Here is an 18,796-nt window from a genome sequence, read left to right on the forward strand (position 1 = left end):
CGTGGCCCCGCCCCGGCGTTGCGTCACAGTGACGCGCGTGCCGCGCAGGCGCAGCTCGGCCCCACCCCCTCCCCGCGGCCGGTCGCCCGCTCGGTATTATGGTTAGCGCTGGGTGCGGGGATTCGGCGGCCGGGAGGGAGTCGTCGGCGCCGCGGCCGCTGCGGACGGACGCTTGCCTGCCGGCTGAGGTAGGGACGAGCGCGGAGCGCGGCCGGGCGCGGCGGCCGTGGACCGCGGTGCGGACCGGCCTCCGCCGCTTGGTATCCTGCGCCGTTGCCGGGCTGGGAGTCCGGGCCGGGGCGCCCACCGCAGGCGGAAAGTAAGTTGCGCGCTCCGCGCTCCCCGCGCCGGCCGCAGCGCGGGCCCGGGAGGACGCGGAGCCGGGGCTGCGGCGGTCGGAGCCGGGGCTGCGGCGGTCGGAGCCGGCGCGGCGCCGGCACGGCCTGGCGGCGGGGCGGCGGCGGGCCCGGCGGGAGCCGGCACTGCGGCGGCCGGCCGCGGGCTACCGGAGGCCCTGCCCTTGCGGCCGCGGCCGGATTGCGGCACCTCGGGAGGTGCCCGCATCCCGCGCCCCGCCCCGAGCGGGCCGAGTGCGGCGCCGCGGGGCCCCGCGCCCGGGCCAGGCTCCCCGCGCCCAGGTTCCCTCATGCGGTGTGTGTTCTCGGAATGTTTCCTTTTTCAAACGAATCTGGAAATCTGGCCGCAGCAAGAGGGGTTCCTTGGTAAAACTGCAGCCTTACAATAGAATGGGGATATTGTTGTCTGTAGAGAAAGGGCATCGGGGTAGGGAAGGAGGAGCAGTGCCATTCCCGAGGGAGAGCTAGAATTTTTTTTTTTTTTTTCCTTTCCCCCCCAGATCGGGAAACCTCCGTTCTTTTCCGTAGTCATCGCCTGTTGATTTCTTTCTGGACCCTTTTGCAAAAACCTTCCTGCCTTTAACTTGGACTTGGGATCTAGGAAAGTGACAGTCTTATTCTGGGGGGCGTGGGGGGGGTAGTTTCCTGGAGCTGTGCTATTCCTAACAGTTGGATCAGATAGCTTCTTGGGAAGATCAGTTCAAGCTCAGTATTTGGGGAGAATTTAGCACTAGGATTCTTAAATCTATAGAAGTCTGAGGATATAGGACCTTTCAAACTGTCAGGTTACTTTTTTCTCTTTTTAAAAATTGAGTGCATTCTCAGTCTTAGATGCGGGTGGTAAAGCTGATTTAATGAGTTTCACATTTTATCAGGTTTTAAGGTGAAGCATGACTTACAAGTGATGGAACTGCAAATGTTTTGAGTATCCTGAATTTTCACCAATTTCTGTCAAACGTCAGATGCCTCAGTTTGGGTTCTTTTTACGGGGTTGGGACAGTGTGTCTCAAATCAGCCTAATGTATCAGAATGTAGATCCGTGTACTTTAAAGCCAGGGGCTGTCAGGGTTTATGTAATCAATTTATTAATTTATGATCTTGTTACATTGCTTCCCAAATTTATAAAATAATTCCCTTAAGGAAATCTGTCTTCAGCGTCTGCTTAAATATTTCTTTTGGAATTGGATTCCTGAGGAGGAATGTACTGTACAAGTGGTGATTTAAGCATACCAATTAGACAAGTTTCCTTTTAAAAAAATACGTATTGATTCTTTTATCCAACTATCTTATTGTCCCCCTTAGGAAAACATGACATTCCCATTTTACAGAACTAGAAATGAGAGAAATTACATGACATTCCCAAGGTCACACATTAAAGCAGTGTAGTAGCTGAAAAATTAAGTGTATGGTGCTAACTTCTTTTACCTCTTCAAGGTTTTCCAGGCAGGGAACTTTGAATGTCACCTTTCTATTTTTTTAAATCTGCACAATCAGTTTTTCTTGTTTTATTTTATGCACAGAAATGGCTCTCACCCTATTAATATTTTACTATTTAGAGTAAATTTTTCAGTATTGTTGCAGTAAGATCAGTTAGTTTAAAACATACAGGAACCCAGAAGTTATCCTAATTTTTATTTTTCTAGAACAGAAATATAAATTGGGACTTTATGTTCAAATTTAATCCCATAATCCTCAAATAAAGGCTTTTATATGTCCTTATTAAAATTGAAGGGCTTTCATGGTATTTTTACTGGTCACAGGAAATAATGTTCATCTAAACCTTACTATGGGTGTTTCTGTCATATAGAAAGTGAAACTAAGTGGGATAAAAGTTACTTATTTTTGGAGATGATTGAACAGCCATGGTTCTAAGCATTGGTATAAATGAGGCATGATGTCTTCCCTACAGCAGCTTGTCTGAGCCTAAGAGCTCACTCAGTACGCTGCCCAAGAAGAAAAGGGCACAAGTGAGCTTTCCACATGGCCAGAATTTTAGGAATTAAAAACATAGATGAGGAACTCTAAAGACCTATTTTAACTGCATGTGTGCTGTTTGCTTAACAGCCAGAAGATAGAATTTTTAGCCAAATGCTTTTATAATAAAATATAATTTAGGTACTTCTCAGTGTATGTGTGTGCAGGTAAATTCTTAGAGCAACGTCGGTGGAAAAGTTACTTGAGTAGATTCTAGCAGTTTTGAAGATAAACTTAACCTATGATCATTTATTCATGATGCCTTTGTGTGTCTATTTTCAGGGCCCTGGGTTCAAGGGTAGCAATAGAAAAATGAGTAAAAACCAGTGACTGCCTTTAGGAGCTTACAGGCTATTGGGGGCACTGAAGTAAACAGTAACAGTAGGATCCAGCGAATGCTGTGGTGAGGCATAGGCAAAACCCTGCAGAAACACAAAGATGGGGGCAGGGAACAAGCTGACTTGGGAATGCTTTACAGAGGAGGTGACATTGAATGGGTCTTAAAGTACAGGTAGAGTTCCCAGGCAGAGAAAAGGGGAAAGTGCTCAGAGGGTTCAGGGAGGATGAGAAGACAAGGTTAAGTGGTGGAGGAAGAACTGAGATCCAAGTGGATGGAAGGGAGATGAGGAGGTAAAGACAGTGCAGCTGTTTTTTTGTTTTTGTTTTTTTTTTTTTTAAGAATATGAAAAGGAAGGAAGAGGAATGGGGCAGGAGATTGGGCATGGAGAGGGAAGTGTTTTGGTATTTTGTTTTTGTTTGCAAAGAGCTGGTGTAAAGTCTCTCAGACTTACTAGCCTCACGAGAGCACTGGACATGTGTTTTCTGCTCTGGATTATCTGGAACTACATTATTCACACTGGATGGTTTCCTCATCTATTTTTCTGTAAGTCTGCTTTGGGTCGAGGCCTTATATCCTATGGGAAACCATTTCTTGCCTATGGTAGGGGAGGAGCCTGTCTAAAGAGGATTCCTGCTGTACCTTCCCTGAACGTTTATTTCTCTGCTGCTTCCAGAGCCTCCTGAGATTCTGCTTTGGCACCTCCAGCATTTGGCTTCTGCTCAGGTAGGCTCTTCCATAACAAATCAGGCCTGGCCTCTTTCTCCTTACTTGTTGTATTGTACCCTCCAAAGTGCTGCTATGTGGCTATTCAGCAGTTACTTCAAAGTCTGTCACAGACCACAGATCACAAGTCTGTGATGTTTTAAGTTTGCAGTGTCTTCAGGTTCAAAGCAGGATTGGGTCTGTCTGTCTGTCTACATACATATCCCCTCAACTACATATTGGCCTGGAAATGTAGGTTATGAAATCTGTGCTCCAGAAGTGTGGATTACAGGTCATTTAAATGGTCAGATCATAGCCCCACTGGGCCTCAGTTGCTCATTTGTTGATATGCAGTTATTTTTCTCAAACTTAAAAGTCTGTCAGCTCCTCGAAGGCAGAGACCACTTCTTTGATTTCAACATCCCCAGACCAGTGTAATGCCTCATGCGTAGTTAGGATACCCAAGTGGTGTCTGGATGAAGAAACTTCAAAAATCTGAACTTAATTTTGTTGATTTTATCAGCCTATTAATAGAAACTGTACCCATTTTAATACAGCTGGGCTAAATTTAAATTGTTTTTCAATCATAGAGTTTTGGAACTAGAAGCAAATCTTTCACTTGATCCTAGCATGTAGTAGATGCTCAGGAAATGTTTGTTCCTGTCCTGTGTATTTCTGGTCTGAGTGAATGGCACCACTTGCTACCACTGTCCATTAGAATCATTCTGGATTTCCCTCTTTGCTTTGCCCCCCCATGCATTGAGTTCTGAGATTCTACTTCCTAAACATGTTTCCTCCATTAATCCTCATCATCACTGCCCACATACTGGCTGCCTTCATTTTTAGGTCATTAAGTGATCATTTACCTGGAGACATTTTCAGTTGTCTCTTTATCTGTCCCCCAGCTCTAGTCTTGCCCTAACAGGTTGGTCTTCACTTTGCTACCAGAGTGGTTTGTGTAACTGTCATCTCTGATTGCCATTCCCCTGCTCAGGATTCTTCTTTGGCTTCTTTTTTTTTAAAGATTTTATTTATTTATTTATTTGAGAGAGAGAGCACATACACATGAGTTGGGGGTGGGGAGGGAGGCAAATGAAGAGGGAGAGGCAGACTCCCCACTGAGCAGGGAGCCCCACGCAATGCAGGGCTCGCGCTCCATCCCAGGACCTTGGGATCATGACCTGACCTGAAGGCAGACGCTTAATTGACTGAGCCACTCAGGTACCCCCTTCTTAGTGGCAGCTTTCATTTGTTCATTTAATAATATGTATCTATATATTTTGGGTAGATGCTTTACTCAGTCGGCCCTAGGTTACAGAGTGGAATAAAATGGACATGGGCCTTACACAGACTGAACTTATCATTTAGTTGAGTGGGGACACAGATTATTACTCATGTAACTATATAACTGCAGTTGTGATAATGGCTCTGCTGGGAAAGGAATGGCGCTGTGAGAGGGCATGGGAGCTGGTGTGCAGGGGTGTGGGGAGGGGAAGGACATATTCAGGAGGGTGACCTTTCAGCTGGGCCCTGAAGCCCTCTGGTAAGGGCTTGTCAGACCCAAGGAACTGCAGCTGATTTGCTTGGAATACAAGACCCTTGGGGTATCTGGCCCCTGCCTACCTGTCTGATCTCATCTCCTATGCTCTATATGTATTATTGTCCCAGTCACACTAAGCTCTCTCAGGTCTCTTTTCTGAAAAGCCTCTTCCCCATCATTGCCAATTTCAATTCGTAGCTCAAATAAGAAAATGAATTTCTCTGAGATGCCTCCTATGAACTCCCCAATGTAGGTTTTGGGGAAAGAACACCTCTTATAGCATATCTGTCCCTATAAGAGATTATACAGACTTTGTGGCAGGGATCTTCCTAGTATGTCTAGTAGAGGCATTTAGGGGCAGCTTGATGGGCCTATTAGGGGATATCAGTGTAAGGTGGGAAACTAAGTATATACCCCCCTCAAATATCAGACTGTCCTGGGAGGAAGGCCAGTTCTGAAAAGTTGGGGGGAAAACGGTGGATGATATTGAGCCTACTCGCATCTTGCTGATATATATTATCCCACTTAGCCTTCATAATAACTGTCTAAGGTGGTGATTATCTTTGTTTTATAGATTAGGATGTGCCTATTTGTAGAAGTTGAGTCACTTGCTGGGCTCCAGGTTCTGTGGTACTCTTCCTACTGCGCTATGATGCTGCGGCTCATGTTTGCTGAATAAATGAATTTTGATCATTTGAAAGTGCACTTCTATGGTGAGGATAATAAGAAAGGTTGACCCTGTGGTAGTTTGAAATGCTGAATCTTAGGATGCTCTCCCAGCTCCTCTCCGATGTTCCCTCCCCCTCTGTATACACACCTCTTAGGCCATTATATTGTCCGTATATTGCGTAGCTAGGGGAAAATGTTCGAATAATAAATTGAACTGGATTTAATACATATTCATCCATGTTGGCTTTTCTTTATTAGAGAAATTACGTTTTAGATAATGTAAGTTTTACTTTTATAGTATAACTTACTTAAAGTTCATTTCAGACTTAGGTCGGGATACTAACAAGTATTCGTGGAGAGAGTATGAAACTAGAACGTACTGTATTTATGGATCTCTTTTTAAAAAAGTCATAATATTCTAGCCTTTTAGTTAGCAGTGGACAAAAGCAGAGCAATTGAATTTAAAAATAATGTTTAGCTTCCTGTTTTAGTTCATTTTCTACAGGTGAAACAGTTCTCTCTTTATTGGCATAAAGTATTATGAGGGCTACTGAAGAAATTTGGAATGAGAGTATTCATATAGTCTCAGTTCCAGGGCTTGATTTTGTCCTTTGCGCTCCTATTTTATATGTATTTGCTAATCCTCTTGTGAAGGAAAATGCTTTTTCGGAAACAAATGGAGAGAATGTAATTTGCAAAGTATATTAAAACTGCAGTGTGGGAAAGGATACAATTTTTAAGCAGAAAATAGAACCTCCCTAAATTTATCTGAATTACTTGCTTGGTGTTGGCTGTTCTGTGCCACTGGCTGTTCTTGCCATCACACAATTGTATGTAAGCTCTAAGGTGAAGTTATTTTTAAGGTGCCGTTCCATTTTTACGTGATCAGTAAATATCTCAGTCTGTCTTTTGACTAGTTATTTGCCTGTAACTTTCTTTCTTAAAAAGCAGTTTCAAAAAACCTTTAATGGAATTGTTTGTTAATAATGTTTATTAAGTGGTGCTAGGGAACTTCCTCCATTTAATTGATTGCTGGACTAGGTAACTAGCATAGTATATCAGCATTGGAAGAACACAAGAATTGTCAAAATTGATTTATTTTAGTGCTATTTCCCTGGGAACTAGAAGGGCCTAGGTAAACGGGAGGCATTGTATTGTTGCACGAAAAAATGGAGGGCCCAGGAATCGGTGGGACCTGGAGTCCAGCCCAGGCAGCTCTTAGCTAGGTGTAGGACTGGGGCAAAGGAAGTCCTTATCCTCTTTGGCCCTGCTTTCTCATCTGTGAAATGGGTATGATATTTCCATTATATTGCTGGTTGTGTGGAATAAGTGATGAATCAAATGTAGAGTTCAGTACTGACATAGATTGCCAGTTATTACATTGTTTACCCTTTTTGAGACCTGCATTAAAACAAAACTGGAATTCTAAAATGAACAGTTGTGGCAGTGTAAGACATTTTTAAAAAAATTTCAAGTGAGACAGTCAGTTGTGGTTTTGCTGTAGGACTGGACTCATTTCTATATACACCTATTTAGGTTTGTAGTAGGTTTTTAGGAAAGTTGTATGGGTGATAGATCTAATCTAAGTCAAAACAAAAATTGGTGTTTTATGGAACTTTAAAGTGGACAGCGAACTTTTAAAATTGGTTTAAATTCTCTAATTACCTTATTTCTATGTTGCTTTCATGTTAGTACCTAAAGAGTTTTCCTCTTCTGTTTAGACCTCTTAGCAGCTCTGTGATTAGAAGTTGCTTCTGTGCATTTTTAACTCTTTAATGACACTTTAATTAAACTTAAGTATAATTCAAAGATAGATAAGTGATGAATTGAGTATGGCAAGTTTTCCATTAGTTCTGAGAAAGTAAGAGTCCATTATAGTTGCTTAGATGGTAAGCCATTGGGTGTTTTTCAGGATTAGCCTTCTTAACCCTGCTAACTTATCTCACATCTACCCCAAATCATAACTTCACCCAAACTGATGGTTTCCTTTCTGAAGCCAGCCAGCCATGTGCATGCTCTGCTGCCCCTGTTTCCCCCACTTTCAGGAATGGTGTTCCACTGCTCCCTCTTGAAGGGTAAGCTCTGGTCTATGGGCTGCCCTGTCCTTGGGGATCCTGCCTTCTTAGTGTCCTCTACTCTTCCTTTGGCACACCTCACCCAGGCTAACCTGTGTAGTTATTTATCTTTTTACGTGTAGATAGCTTATTTGTAAGGTTATAATGGACAGAGACTGTGTTGTATTCTACACAGTTAGGGCTCAAATATTTGCTAATGAGAATAGACTTTGTGTTCCTCTTCCTTCCTCAGCCTGAAGGAATTGCATACCTTGTCCCTCAGGGAAGCAAAATATTTCCTTGAATATGTCTTGTTTATTAAGATGACATAAGTAGGTTTTAGACAATATATTTTGAGGGAAATTCGTCTTTTCATAGATCTCAGTGGAAAAGGAAACTGAAAATTATGTACAAAAAGTCAAAATTTTAATAAACTATCTTTTTTAGATTATAAAAGCAGCACACATTCATTGCCAAAAATTTGAAAAGAAGAGAAAAGCATAAAGAGAAAAAAATTCTATAATCTTACCAACTTAACATTTAGGTATTTTTAAAATATATATGCAGACAAATTATATGCTTTTAAAAAAAAATTGAGATCGTGCCATGAAATTTGGTATGTGAATTTTTTTAACTTAACATTTTATTGTGAGAATTTCCCCATGAGATTAAAAAGCTTCAAAATATGACTGTATAGTGTTAATGTTAGGTGTACTTTGATTTAATTGTTTTCTTATTGCAGACCTTTAGATTATTTCTAATTTTTTGAATATGTAAATATCACTGAATTGTTGACTATAAAAATTTTTAACATCTTTATTTCTTTAAGACATAATCTAGTAGTGAGATTATTAAATCAAAGATAGTAATTATTTTTTTTTTAATTTTTTTTTAGATTTTATTTATTTATTTGACAGAGAGAGGGAACACAAGCAGGGGCAGTGGGAGAGGGAGAAGCAGACTTCCCGCTGAGCAGGGAGCCCGATGTGGGGCTCGATCCCAGGACCCTGGGATCATGACCTGAGTCGAAGGCAGACGCTTAACGACTGAGCCACCCAGGCGCCACCAAAGATAGTAATTATTTTAAGGCTCTTAATATATGTATTGCCACATTGCTTTTCAGAAATTTCAGAAATAAAATAATTTGCAGTCTTAATATAAGAGAATCTCAAATGAGTTAGTCTTTTAAGTCAAAGTCAGTGTAATGTTAGGTACCAGTATTTTTGTTTATGGGTTAGTTTATTTTTTTCTGTTCCAGTATTCTTTTTTGACCATTTTTTAATGACCATTTTCATCACAATATCAGCAGGGAAAGAAAAAGATGACAGAGAGTGAAAATGCGTTTTGATAGGATTAATAAAAGTTTGGAAGAAGATTTAGATGATTAAGTTTTTAAATTCTCCAAACTTCCAACTTATATTGTCTTCCTAGCAACAAGGAGTAATTGCAGTTAGTTTTATGTATTTTGGAGTAACTTCTACATACCAGCTTTTGCTTAAGTAATTATTTATTATGTGATCGCTTTATACCAGGGCTGTCACCAAAACTGGTGACACACTTAGCATTTTCCATCATTTTAGCAAGAGGCAGATTCTGTTTAGGAATTCAAACTTATTATCTGCACTGCTAGTCCAGGTTTTGTGGCTTGGATGTTAACCCCTTTTGCTTTACAAATAGTACTACTCTACATCAGTTAATAAATCGCCTGACTCCTGGATACATTAAAATTCTGTGATAGATCCTGGAACATGGCTTGTTTCACTTAGAGAAAATAAAGATGACGTAAACCAATGCTTCATGAGATCGATCTGCACTGGTGACCCAGTCCCTGCCTGGAGAGCCGAGCAGTCCTTTCAGCCTGCCATTCCTGGTCACCTCAGTTGCCCCCAGTCTATTAAAATTGACCGCTTGGAAGAAAACTTATAGAACATACTTCAGGAGGCAGTTACCTTCCCTTGGAAAATATTTTCCTAGACATTTGGAGGTACAGTTTTACCTCTTCGGACATTTCTCATAATAAATAATTTAATCTTTTAATTTGTAGTTCCCATCTTGAGTCCACGCAGTGAGTGCAGCCTGATAACCACATAATCTCCGTGATAACCACATGGTAATATTCAGCCCATCCAGTGAAAAACTCTGGATCCTTCCATAACTTAGGACCTCTTGACCTATTTGTGGTTTCTTCATCTTTGATTTATGGCTTATATTGGTAACTCCCAGGGGAAGGAGTGCTGTTCTAGAAATGTGGAATATTGTTTATTTTGGATAGAGGGAAGAGCAGTGGCAACTGCATGTAGGATTGTGTTCATTTTGCTTGACCAGGAGGTTGTTGATACTCTCAGAGGATTTAGTCTCCTGTCTTCCTGTCAGCCTATGGGTATATTTGAAATTTTAGCAGTAAGATTGGGGTGGTAGAATTCATTGGGAGAGCGTTCCTTTACTTCCATTAGTTTTTCTATAAACATGCAGTTTAGTCTAGTATTTTCCATGAGTAAAAATTACAGTTTTCATTTTTGGTATTTGTAAAAGATACCAGATAATTTCCGTATGTAGGAAACTTAAACGTAGTTTTAGTGTGGTTTTGCAAAAACTCATTTTCCAGTTATATGTATTAGAGGGAGAGCATTGGCACAGATATTTTTTTTTAAAGCACTTAATTGGGGGGAAGTTTTTGCATATTTAAATATTGGTGGTCTGATTTTAGGAAATTTATAATATTCTCAATAAAATGTAGAGAAACACATGGCCCTTTTTGTTCCACTCCTCTACTTTCTCATGCCAGTGGATTGGCCATGCAGAGCTACCTTTGTTTGGTGTGCTATTTTTTCCTCCCCTAGAGGTGTGAGTAGGGGACATTTGTTTGATATATAGACCACACTGCAGTGGTGATGATGTCAGTGAAAGTCTAAGTGAATTTTGACAAGAATAACAGGGTGATTTCCAAATTGACAGTAGATTTAATCGAGGCTGGTCTACAACTGTTTTCAGCAGCTTGCAAAATGTGTGTAGGGCCACCCACACTTCCTTCCTCTTCTCCAGCCACACCCACACACTTCAGTTTGCTTCTCTCTTTAGTTGGGAGAACATCAGTATATTCTTGCAACATATACTGGTGGTAGTTTCTCAAACATGAATTTCCATATTATAAACACTTTTGACTAGTTGGCCTATTTCATTTAGGTTCAGCCCAGTTATATGCATGTGTGAACATATACTAAATAAGATTGCTTTAGAATAGCCTAATTTAGTGGTTTTGCTGTTTTTAAAGATGGCATCTTTGTTATGTGTCATTAAAAATACCGATTTACAAGAACTCAGTGCGTAAGAAAATGTTCATTATATAAAAAGGAGGAAAAAGTCATCTCAAACTTCATATACAGTATCTTAGCTTTGTAAAGAAATACAGGTATGGGGTGCCTGGGTGGCTTAGTCGTTAAGCGTCTGCTTTCGGCTGAGGTCATGATCCCAGCCAGGGTCCTGGGATCAAGCCCCGTATCGGGCTCCCTGCTCCCCAGGAAGCCTGCTTCTCCCTCTGCTGCTCCCCCTGCTTGTGTTCCCTCTCTCACTGTGTCTCTCTGTCAAATAAATCAATAAAATCTTAAAAAAAAAAAACCCAGAAACGTAGGTATAAAGGGTATATACTAATAGCTAAAGAGAGGACATCTTAGATGAAATTACGGGTGATTCCCCACCCCACCCCCTCGTATTGTGCTTTCCTGCATTTTCCAAATTTTCTAAAGTGAATTTGTATCAACTTTTTTTGTAGAGAAAACACTTTTAAAGTGTTTGTAAACCTCTTTTCCTTCTCTCTGTGACTGTGTCTGTCTATATTCCATTTTATAAAAAAATTTATGTCTGGGCATATATGTAGAAAATAATTGGGAAGGCTGTGTACCAAACTGTTAACAGAGATTGTCACAGAGGGTAGAATAATGGATGATTTGTAAAAAAAAAAAAAAATTCTTTTTACCAGTTTATGTGTTCTAATTGTTTATTTTCTTATATTGGACAGGTATTTCATAACTTCATAATAGAAGCAAAATACTAAAAGGAAAGTGATATGTCAAGTGAAAAACAGGCTACAAGATATAAAGTTACGTATAGAATGATCACTCCTTTGTAAAACAAAATAAGGAAGAAGCTGTATATAAGTATTTGCAGAAAGATCGCTAAAATATTGATAGTGCTTACCTTCAGGGGTAGGACTGTGGGATGCCTTTTTATTCTTTCTACTTCCTAGTATGTATTTTCCAGATTTTCTGTAAGAATATATTACTTTTAGGGGGAAAAAATGTAAAGGAGCATTTAATTCTTTTTGAAAAGGTAGATTTGAAAGAAAGTCATGTTGGTATCATTTTAAAAACAAATACTTAGATTTTGTGGGATGTTTTATTGAAAAATCATCAGACTTTCATGCCCAACTAGAGCTACTATTTTCTTTATATTATAGTCGTACATCAGTCATTTTCAATTTAATACATTTTAGGAAACTGAACAGCTCAGTGAATTCATTCTCTTGAAGTAGGGTGGAAGAATTTCTACTTGGATGAGGGAGAATACCATCATTTTAACAATGATGGTGGTGGTAGCTAATGTTTCTTGCTTACTCTGTGCCAGGCTTCATTCTAAACACTTTTCCTATACTAACTCATTCAGTTCTCACCACAACCTATGAAGTTGTACTCTTACTATTAATATTTTCTAATGAGGAAACTGATCATAGAGAGAGGTCGGGTTTTGCTGAGGTCCTGTGGCCAGTGGTAGGTGAGGTCAGATTCAGATACAGTCGCTGGCGCTCAGACCCAGTGCTGAGCCACGCTGCCTGCCTTGCCTAGGGACTGGCTGGTGGAAAGAGAAGCAAGCAAGGGTAATGTCAGGAGCTACCATATCCCACTTGGAGCTGAAGGAGCAGGTAGCATTCCAGGGTTCACATGTCTCTGGAGGTGGGCCTGTGCCCATGACCTTGCTGGCGCTATTTATGAGCTTCATGATTACCTGGATGCTTACCTTTAGTGTGTTGTGTAAATTGCTTTGGCCTAGTGTGAATGTTTAGGCCTTTCAGTATTTGTGGGATATTTTAGTGTTATGGAAAGGACTGTAAGGCCACCTCAGCCAAGGACTCTTACCATGCTACAGACTTTGATGTCAGTGATCCGTTCACATTCTCTGTGTTCATAGTGATAGTTTCTTTTTTACTATCGAATGGAAAGCCTCTGGTATGAAGGTGTTTTATGTGTTCCCAGATGCTGGCATGGTAATTGATTTCTGCTGGCCTGCTAGAAGATCATGTGTTGTAAAGGGTGCCCTCCCTGGCTGTGGGAGTGAGTGTTTCATGAGCCGTCAAGGGTTCCTGCAGGCAAGCTGGGCTTGGAAACCAGGCTGGGCAGGATTGGAGCTGCCCACCGCTGCTGGTTGGGCAAGTCAAGCCTCATTGTGCCTAGCTTGCATGCTCTTGGTGATGATCCATGAAATGTGGATTTGGTGCCTCTTACAACCCAGGAAGCATTTAGAAAATGGCGAGTTCATGATTATTATTTCCTCCTCCTCCTAGCGGAAAAATCTGTCTGACCGGGCTACCTGGGAACAGTCTGTGTGTATCTGTTACTGTTAAATTCCTGTTCACTCAAGATCCTCTGAATGGGTTTTAATTCACATAGGGCATGGGAGAGGAGACTGGGTCACTAAGGACAAATTTGCCATTTTTATATGTTTGTCTGGATATTTTGACTTTAAGCAAAGTTAAATAGAACTAAACTAAAATTTCCTCCTGTATTTTCTTTTAGGAAAAAGAAGCTGCTAACGAAACCGTGGTAACAAGGATTATTCAGTATGCGGTTTGCTGGGTATGTGCTGGAGCCATTACAGAGTCACCTGCACTTTATATAAGCCACATCTTCACATTTGGCATTGATGTTCAGAATGACTTTTGGTCACTGGAAGATCCTCAGAGATCAAAAAACAATTTAGTTATTTCCTATGCTAACACAAAATGCACTTGATGGTAGGATTGCACAGTGGGCTAGTACTTAAAAAGATGTTCACTAACAAGGTTATTTTTCCTTCCAACCTTCAGTTAATCATAATGTCCTGTTTTTAGGTATATAATTATAGTTCTGTAGACCCTGGAAAGGGATATGTGTACAAAACAAAGGACAAAAAGAGTAAATTTCTTGATAGTTAAAGTGATTATTATTTCACTCCAGGGTAGTCTCATTGTGAAGAGACCTTATTAGATTCTTTCCCATGAACTCACTAGTAGATTAAAAACTGTTTTCATTGTATCTTTTTGCTGGTACTGTTCTGGGAATAGAAACCTCAAAGTGTTAGTTGTGATTGTTTCTGGGTGTCGGAGACCCTAAAAAAAGACTTTCCTTCCTCATCTGTCTACACATTTGTTACTTTCGTAATAAGGCAAATTAAAACTGGGAAAACCTAATTAATTTAATTAAAATTTAATTAAATTCAGATTTATTTCTAAAATCGGGTTTATATGCCACTTTATAAGAATATATCTAAACTAAAGTGATAGATGAAAAAAACAAATAGGGGCACCTGGGTGGCTCAGTCATTAAGTGTCTGCCTTCGGCTCAGGTTGTGATCCCGGGGTCCTGGGATTGAGCCCCGCATCGGGCTTCCTGCTCAGCGGGAAGCCTGCTTCTCTCTCTCTCTCTCTCCCTCTGTCAAATAAATAAAATCTTTTAAAAAAACAAACAAACAACAAAAGCCACAAATATTGTATAACTTGGGGGTGGCCTGAAATTGTTTTGAAAGCTTAAGTTGCATTTACAAGCTTGTACAATAGAAACATAGACTCAGGTAGAATTTTAAGGATAATTACTGCCCTTATAATTAATCAAAATTAGAGATTTAAAGATAGTTTTCTGCCCCCTGGAGTTAGCTTAGAGTTTCTATTTTTGAAAATTAAATATGCCCAAATTAAACTTTCTTTTGGGGAACTACTGTCCAATTAAAGCAAGATCTTTTCACTCAGATTTCCCTGTTAATCTTACCATTAAAATTAATAGGTCAGATGACATGATAATATGGAAGAAATTTGCTTTTTCTCCAACACCTGTACATATTACTGGTTTCTTATTTTAAAAATCTTTATAGAAACAGGATTAATTTAGTTTGGTTTTGAAATTAGTTTGTAGAAACGTGAGCATAGTTGTTAAAAGCAGAGACTTTGAGGTCAGGTAGCCCTGGGTTCAAATCCTAGCTCTTTTACACACTGGCCTGGTAGCCAACGACAAGTGACTTACCATTTCTGTGCCTCAGAATGGGGCTAATAATCCCTATTTCTGAGGGCAGTTGTAAGGATTAAATGAGGATGACATAAAGCATTTGGTATATGAGTGACATATTATACTTCCTCACTGAATGGTAGTTAATATTTATATTTATAGTAATTACTAAAATATAAAAAAATTAAACATATTAACATTGGCTTTTTAAGCTTTTTCTCTCTCTCTATATATATATTGTGGTACCCCAGATATGTGTTTCAGATCATTTCATTTTGTATGTGAGAATGACTTTATTCCTCTTTTATAGTTGGTACTTTAACCAGATATTATCCTAAATGTAACATCATTTAGAGTGCTTAAGTGTTTATAAAGAAGGTGAGCTTTGAAATAAGAATTCAGTTTTAATCTTAGTAGCACTTTGATTCATTCTGCACAAATATGTATCGTAGGCTTTTTTTTTATTTTTTAAATTTTTTTAAGAGATTTTATTTATTTATTTGACAGAGAGAGCGAGAGAGGGAACACAAGCAGGGGGAGTGGGAGAGGGAGAAGCAGGCTTCTTGCTGAGCGGGGAGCCCCATGCGGGGCTCAATCCCAGGACCCTGGGATCATGACCTGAGCGGAAGGCAGATGCTTAACAACTGAGCCACCCAGGTGCCCATATAGTAGGCTTTTAATAAATGTTAGCTTTTCTTTGGTTCTTTTAAGCAAAAGTGAGATTTAAAGAAATGTAATGCTAGAGCTTTAAAATAAAAAAATGACCTCATTTTATGTACAATTTACTTTTTTGGGATATTTTCATCTAAGTGGGAGTAGATAATGTAAGTACTATTCTTAATAAAACAACTGGAAACATGCAGTAGAAAAGGTTTCACAGAAGGGAGGGGTATGCACACAGGACAGAGCTAGTCTTGGAAGATGGCTGTATTCCTTGTTGGATTTTGCTATAATTCTGTTAAATTTTGGTCAGAAAAAATAATGGGAATTGAATTTGTGAGATTTAAAGTGATATCTTAATTTGTATAATTTTATACATTGGTTTTTCTGAGGGTCATTTATAAGAGCCTGTTTCTGTATTTAGAGTTCATAAAGGTTTAGAATTTTAAATGCCATGTGAGATACGGTCTTTAAAACCAAATGGTCCTTAAGATGGTTTAAGAGTGCATGGTTGTTCATTGTTGAAATATAATCAGATCATGGTGAGTTGTTTGAGAGTTGGAAAACTGTAATAAAGATAAGCATAACTGAGAAGTACAAAGAGTGAGTACCAGTCAGTCGGCAAACATTAAGCACCTACTGTGTGCTTAGCTAGGCACTAGTGTGACAAGAAGAGCAATAATCGCTTTGTAAACATATTGAAAAGTTGAATTTTGAAATTTAATAAACTGTTGATTACCTGTATATGTTAAACACTGTTCAAGGGATGGTAGAAGGGAAAAAAAAAAATAGAACCTTAGAGTCCTCAGAACTTCGCAGTCTTAGGGATGAGGATGGCATATACAAAAACCTATAGAATAAGTCCATACTGGTGTCCCGAGCTGCTGTTGGAGATACGGAGTAGGGAAGGTAATTCCAGCTGGGAGAGTTAGAGGAGGCCTCACTAAAGGGATCTGTTTGTGCTTACAGGAAATAGTGCTAGCTTTGGAATAACAGGAAAAGGTTGTTGCGTTTCTGTCCAAATGTTTATTCCATTTTCCCTTTTTTGTCAGTTCTTTCCTTGTTTTTTAAGACACTAAATGAAATTACTTTTGCAAGATGTTTTTTTTTAAACAGAGTTTATCAAACTTGCCAGTTTCCTTATTTCTGACATCACCAAAAACTTGTTTCAACTAATTTTTTTCATTTAAATTCGCAGCCTTTGTAACATAAACCAGAAATACATATATAGATGGTTATAAATGGCCCTTACTCATTTTATATCTCTATTTACTTCAAGCTTCTATTAAAACTTAAAAAAAAAAAGAGAGAAAGCTGTAAGAGAAAAAGCTACAGAAACTTAATTTTGTTTCTCCTCTTCTTTTGTAGATGTCCATGGCGACATTGAAAATGAATTCCTTATTTTCACCAGATATTCTTATATGAGAAGATCCATTTCAAACAGTCTAGATATTTTTCCTTCTGTTGGACCAGCATGGCAGGATTCAAGCGAGGGTATGATGGAAAGATTGCTGGATTATATGATCTGGATAAAACCTTGGGTCGAGGTCATTTTGCAGTGGTTAAACTTGCCAGGCATGTCTTTACAGGTGAAAAAGTAGCAGTAAAAGTTATTGACAAGACAAAATTGGACACTTTAGCCACTGGTCATCTTTTCCAAGAAGTGAGATGCATGAAACTAGTGCAGCATCCCAACATCGTACGCCTTTATGAAGTTATTGACACCCAGACCAAACTGTATCTTATTCTAGAACTTGGGGATGGAGGAGATATGTTTGATTACATAATGAAACACGAAGAGGGACTTAATGAAGATTTGGCTAAGAAGTACTTTGCTCAGATTGTTCATGCCATATCTTACTGCCATAAACTCCATGTGGTTCACAGAGACTTAAAACCAGAGAATGTGGTCTTCTTTGAAAAACAAGGTCTTGTAAAGTTGACAGACTTTGGTTTCAGCAACAAATTTCAACCAGGGAAGAAGCTCACTACAAGCTGTGGATCTCTTGCATATTCTGCTCCAGAAATTCTGCTTGGTGATGAGTATGATGCACCCGCAGTAGGTAGGTAACCTTTTTCCAGTATTTGCCCACTTGAATTCCACCAGCTAGAGTGTAGTTGGTCAAATTGGTGGTTGTTTATCTGAAAATAATTTCTTAAGGTATGTTATTAAATGTGTCTTAATTAACAAATTTGCTTTCATGAATGCCATATATTCGTAAAGTTGGCAGTTTGTTTTACCCTTTAGATGGCAAATGTTTAAAGTATATTTCAGCACAAAGAAAAATGAGTAAGTTATCATTTAAGGTAACCATCATCTACTCATTGTAATTCTTTTGAAGGTCTGAGTACATTTCCTTTCTTCTTAAGATTCTTCTGGTAGTGCCCCTAGTTAGCTTCTTCCTGTGCATATCCTTTAACAGTCATTGAGACTCATGTTGGAAAGGTACTATGAATATTACAATACATTATGAAGAATTTGGGCATGGGAATCGTTTTTAATTGTGACGTTGAAGAGTGCACTTGATCTCTCTGCTTTATTTCCTCATCCATGGAATAGAATTGGATCAGATAGAGGTATCGCATCCTATGTTATCATGTTTACCATCCACAGAGACCTGTGTGGCTCTTACTGTCCACCTCATTGTACGGGACAGGTAATTGACATACAGACATCACTATATGGTGGATTCCAGAATCTTGGTAGCCCTGAGCATTCCCAACTACCCTCTCTTCACTCCAACACATTATGTGTTCTCTCTTGTCATGAGTTATCTACTTGGGGTGGAATGTTTACTGCTTTTCAGCTTATGTCAACTTTGTCCCTTGGGATCATATCTGTTTTGAAGGTCATATGGGAATTTCTATATAATTTTTAAGGATTTGCTAAGTTGAATGTATGGTCAGCTTTTACAGTTTTTAGTTTAATCTTGAAACAGTATGCCCTAATACTACATGTATATGATGTCATACTTCATAGATAGGAGTCTTCTGTTTGTCTTCTGATCATTTGAAATGCATGTTACAAGAAGAGGAAAGATACACATTGAAAAGCACATTGAAAAGTGCTGATTTTTATACTGAATATTCTGTACACCAAGACACTGCTTTTCATGTTAGACTATGTTCTGGAAAAGAAAGGTTATTGAATGGTTCCTGCCCACTACAGATAAAAAGGCTTCATCAAAACTTTTCATTAGAATATTTGAGTCAGAGATTTTTGATGAGTGGAGCAGGCTAGTCAGAAAATGAAG

At 39.4% G+C, this 18,796-nt stretch overlaps 1 protein-coding gene across 3 annotated transcripts in view; it reads left to right on the forward strand.

Annotated features, from left to right (window-relative positions):
* Window positions 1-37: 37 nt before the first annotated feature.
* SNRK (SNF related kinase) overlaps window positions 38-18,796 on the forward strand; it is a 57,419-nt gene continuing 38,660 nt past the window's right edge. Inside the window, exons 1-4 of one of the 3 annotated variants that reach the window (XM_045904150.3) lie at window positions 67-188; window positions 3,344-3,393; window positions 13,422-13,481; window positions 16,911-17,605. In XM_045904150.3, coding sequence (XP_045760106.1) covers window positions 17,017-17,605 — 589 coding nt within the window. In that variant the 5' untranslated portion in view covers window positions 67-188; window positions 3,344-3,393; window positions 13,422-13,481; window positions 16,911-17,016. Of the gene's footprint in view, window positions 320-3,343; window positions 3,394-13,421; window positions 13,482-16,910; window positions 17,606-18,796 lie in introns of all 3 variants that reach the window. The other 2 variants (XM_045904149.3, XM_045904151.3) reach the window with 2 other exon arrangements.

The sequence above is a fragment of the Mirounga angustirostris genome, unplaced genomic scaffold (genome assembly GCF_029215605.1).
Source record: "Mirounga angustirostris isolate CCGP_5_RB_7025 unplaced genomic scaffold, mMirAng1.0.hap1 SCAF_1, whole genome shotgun sequence".
Lineage (NCBI taxonomy): Eukaryota > Metazoa > Chordata > Mammalia > Carnivora > Phocidae > Mirounga > Mirounga angustirostris.